This window comes from Sinocyclocheilus anshuiensis, unplaced genomic scaffold, assembly GCF_001515605.1.
Source record: "Sinocyclocheilus anshuiensis isolate Anshui unplaced genomic scaffold, SAMN03320099.WGS_v1.1 scaffold306, whole genome shotgun sequence".
Taxonomy (NCBI): domain Eukaryota; kingdom Metazoa; phylum Chordata; class Actinopteri; order Cypriniformes; family Cyprinidae; genus Sinocyclocheilus; species Sinocyclocheilus anshuiensis.
This window is the reverse complement of record NW_015544175.1, coordinates 822,203-825,447: the sequence shown is the minus strand read 5'-3', so window position 1 is coordinate 825,447 and position 3,245 is coordinate 822,203. Positions and strand designations below refer to the sequence as shown.

Sequence of the window (3,245 nt, the reverse complement as noted above, 5' to 3'; positions counted from 1 at the left end):
ATACAGTAGACACACTGCAAAAAAAAAAAAAACAACCTTGAATGACGTTAAATCAAGTTCTGTTATTAGGCAACAAGCTAATATTCCTCAATGGTTACACAATTAATAAAGCCATAGGTATGGTCAGTAATTATTAAGCGCGTACTATTTTAAAAAGAAATGTCAGATGAAAATACTTACTACATTTACATTCTCTCTAGTCGTCCCGCTGCCGTTGAACGAGACTTTCCTGCGCTCTGGCTCTTCAATCGATTTCAGTCCTTTGCACAGCGGCTTGAGTTAACAATTGATTGACAGCTACCACAGTCCAATAGTGTTCTACAAAAAAAAATGATAGGCGGAGCCATGCTCACGGCGCACCAATCAACGACTAGAAAGGCGTTCATGGCAAGCCGCGCCTCCCAATACTAATAAAAAGGGAATTGTAGTTCAGACGCTCGTTAATTTCAACGCTCTCTTGGTAGCACAAATACAACGCAGAACTACAAGTACCAACAGCCACAAAAAACATTGATAACTGCAGGGGCCCCGCCACCACTTGTTTATCTCAAAACCCTTTACACTTATGATTAATGCAAGCTTTCACCAGATATTCATATATATTATTCAATGAAAATTTGTGAGCTAATCTCTGAAAACAGAACAGGTGTGTCTACACCACCTCTTACTGTTTTACAAATATGAGCAATGCACTCGTCTTTGTTTCAAAGTTCCTCTGTCATATAGAAGGCATCCTCAATAAAAATAGAACTGGGAAACAAGTAGAATATTTTTGTTGTCAACCTGACTAATCCAGATCTATCTAATCTACTTGTCTGTCTGTCTATCAGTATTTCTCTATATTGTAGAAACTGTGGTCATATTGTGTACATGCGGAACCACTGAGGGTGGTAAAAGAAGAGGGAAATTTTAAACTGGGCGGCGCTGTCGGCTACAACTGTTAACATGACACTATCAGCTAATTCATCTGTAACGTTACCTCGATGAATACATCATTTATTGTTATGTGTAACGAAGAGACTGATTCATAATGGATCACTTCAGAGATCAGGTATGTATGCTTTATGCTAAATTGTTTAATTGAGGTTGTTAGCGATGTTTACATTGATGTATCACAGTCGTTAGCCTTATTAGCTTAATCACATTTTGTACTGAGCAGCCTACAGCAGTACTTTTGGGTTCATGAAGCGTTTATGTAGGCTAGAAAGCAGCTCATTAGGGTTTGACACACGGCCATTTAATCAATTAACAATGAAATTCATCTCGTTTGACTTTAAGTGTTACAGTGTGTGTTTACAACAGTGTGGCTTGCTTTTTTCAGTTATTTTGGCTGCTTTAAACAATGGTTCTCAGACTGTATTGTATTATTTAACAGCCATTTTTTTTCTGGAAAGACGATGACTCAGTATATATATATAGCTGTATTATTATCGTTCACTCATTCAAAGTGTTGTTTTTTGCCATAAAATTAATAATCTGCTCATTTTTTTAAAATTTCTTAATTACAGAGTCTAAATCTGGACTCTCCATCTAAACATAGTTATGTTGGCAGTTTTTACAAGCCTCCAGAGAAGCTGTCAAGACCTCTGTATATGAACACAGACACACATCCACTGGACAGAAAGAGCTCAGGTGTACAAGACATCAGCCCACAACTTTATCAGAGAGTACCTGATGCTGGAAGCAGAGGTGAATTGAGTTTAATAAACAACACAGAAGACCATATGTAACCAAATATTTAAGATCAAATGTAAACATTTCCTGTGTATGTACAGCAGTGATATCAGCCCTGAAAACACTGCAGGAGAAGATGCGACGCTTGGAGCTGGAGAGAGTTCAGGCAGAGAGGAACGTCCAGGATTTCTCTCAGACTGTTCGACATCAAGCGGGTGCTTCTGCGCAGAGAGAACCGGATCACAGCACACAAGAGAATCGCTCTGCACAGAGGAAAGGTAAAAGTGTTGCACAACCGGTTTTGATCTGTTGGCATAATAATTAAAAAGTCCAGTAGAGCACTAAATCAGTGTGTACTAAGTTGTCTCTTTCTCTTTTTAGCAGAGCTGGTTTCTAAGCTTCACTCTGCAGAAACACGCTGCTCTCTGCTGGAAAAACAGCTTGACTACATGAGGAAAATGGTAAAGTGTGCAGAGAGAGAGAGCATCACTCACACAGACAAGCAGGTGAGCAGACCGACAAAAGCAAAAGAGCTTGTGCACTTTATTCCAGTATATTCCTATACTGTGCACTATAGCTTTTTAAAGCCTCTCTTTATCTCTCTCTGTTTCTCTTTTCTGACTGGTCTTTAGGACTCTGTGTGTAGGGAGAGCACACATACAGACCCACAAATGCAGGCACACCTCAACAAATTGGAAAGACTGGAAAAGGAGTATCTAAAACTCACCAGTACACAGTCTATTGCTGAGGTACAAACATATGATATGCACTAGGGCTGACCACCTGGGCTATATGCACTCAAGTAATTTTTTTGGGGAAAAAAATCCTCATGGACAGTTATCTTTTTTATAATCTGTTGTGGTGTCTTTCATCTACAGAGGAAGATTGAGCTCTTAGAACAGAAACTTTTAGAGGAGCAACATGAACGCAAACTTGTGCAGGAGAAAGCAGAGGAGGTGAAACAAACAAAGGCAAAAAAGTGCAAACGCATTGTCAAAGAATAGATTTATAAATAATGTCAACTTTCCCCTTACAAAAAGAGCTTTTATTAAAAAGCCATTTTTTAAATTCGTGCCTTAATGTAGTCTCTTTTCTTTTCCTGGCATCAGTTGCAGCGAGAACTTGAAAACAATCTCATCTCCCTTTCTGCTGTGACTCAACCTAAAGGCAAGAAAAAAAAGAAAGGGAAGGCCTCTTGCAAGGTAAAAAAAAAAAGCTCAGCAGTAATGTGTAGTGAGCACAAGGTGGCAGTATATTTACAGAACAGAATACTACAGATATATTCTGTAGTGAGTTGTTAATGTTTTTTTTTCTTTCATATTATGTCAGAAGCCCTCCTCAGTGAAGGTGGCGGCGCCCCCCACTCCTAAGGCTAAGTGCCTCCCATTTGTGGCTGGAACAGTCAGTATGACCTCACCCTGACACAACATAACTTGATTATTATTTACATTTGTACATGGTTATTATTACACAAAAGTGACCGTTAAGACATATTTATAATATTACAGAAGATTTTCTGAAATATATATATATATATATATATATATATATATATATATATATATCTTTTC

At 38.2% G+C, this 3,245-nt stretch overlaps 2 protein-coding genes across 8 annotated transcripts in view; one reads left to right on the top strand and one right to left on the bottom strand.

Moving 5' to 3' along the window:
• The window catches only part of LOC107696127 (sestrin-1-like), a 43,064-nt gene extending 42,803 nt beyond the window's left edge, over nt 1-261 (bottom strand). Inside the window, exon 1 of the mRNA XM_016496314.1 lies at nt 181-261. The gene's annotated coding sequence lies outside the window, so the exon portion shown is untranslated. The remainder of the gene's footprint in view (nt 1-180) is intronic.
• Nucleotides 262-551: 290 nt separating this feature from the next.
• LOC107696099 (centrosomal protein cep57l1-like) overlaps nt 552-3,245 on the top strand; it is a 4,980-nt gene continuing 2,286 nt past the window's right edge. Inside the window, exons 1-9 of one of the 7 annotated variants that reach the window (XM_016496268.1) lie at nt 552-646; nt 831-1,051; nt 1,509-1,689; nt 1,776-1,952; nt 2,059-2,180; nt 2,307-2,423; nt 2,553-2,645; nt 2,784-2,876; nt 3,004-3,075. In XM_016496268.1, the coding sequence (XP_016351754.1) occupies nt 1,031-1,051; nt 1,509-1,689; nt 1,776-1,952; nt 2,059-2,180; nt 2,307-2,423; nt 2,553-2,645; nt 2,784-2,876; nt 3,004-3,075 (876 nt within the window). In that variant the 5' untranslated portion in view covers nt 552-646; nt 831-1,030. Of the gene's footprint in view, nt 647-813; nt 1,052-1,125; nt 1,221-1,508; nt 1,690-1,775; nt 1,953-2,055; nt 2,181-2,306; nt 2,424-2,552; nt 2,646-2,783; nt 2,877-3,003; nt 3,076-3,245 lie in introns of those variants that run through there. The other 6 variants (XM_016496270.1, XM_016496272.1, XM_016496266.1 and 3 more) reach the window with 6 other exon arrangements.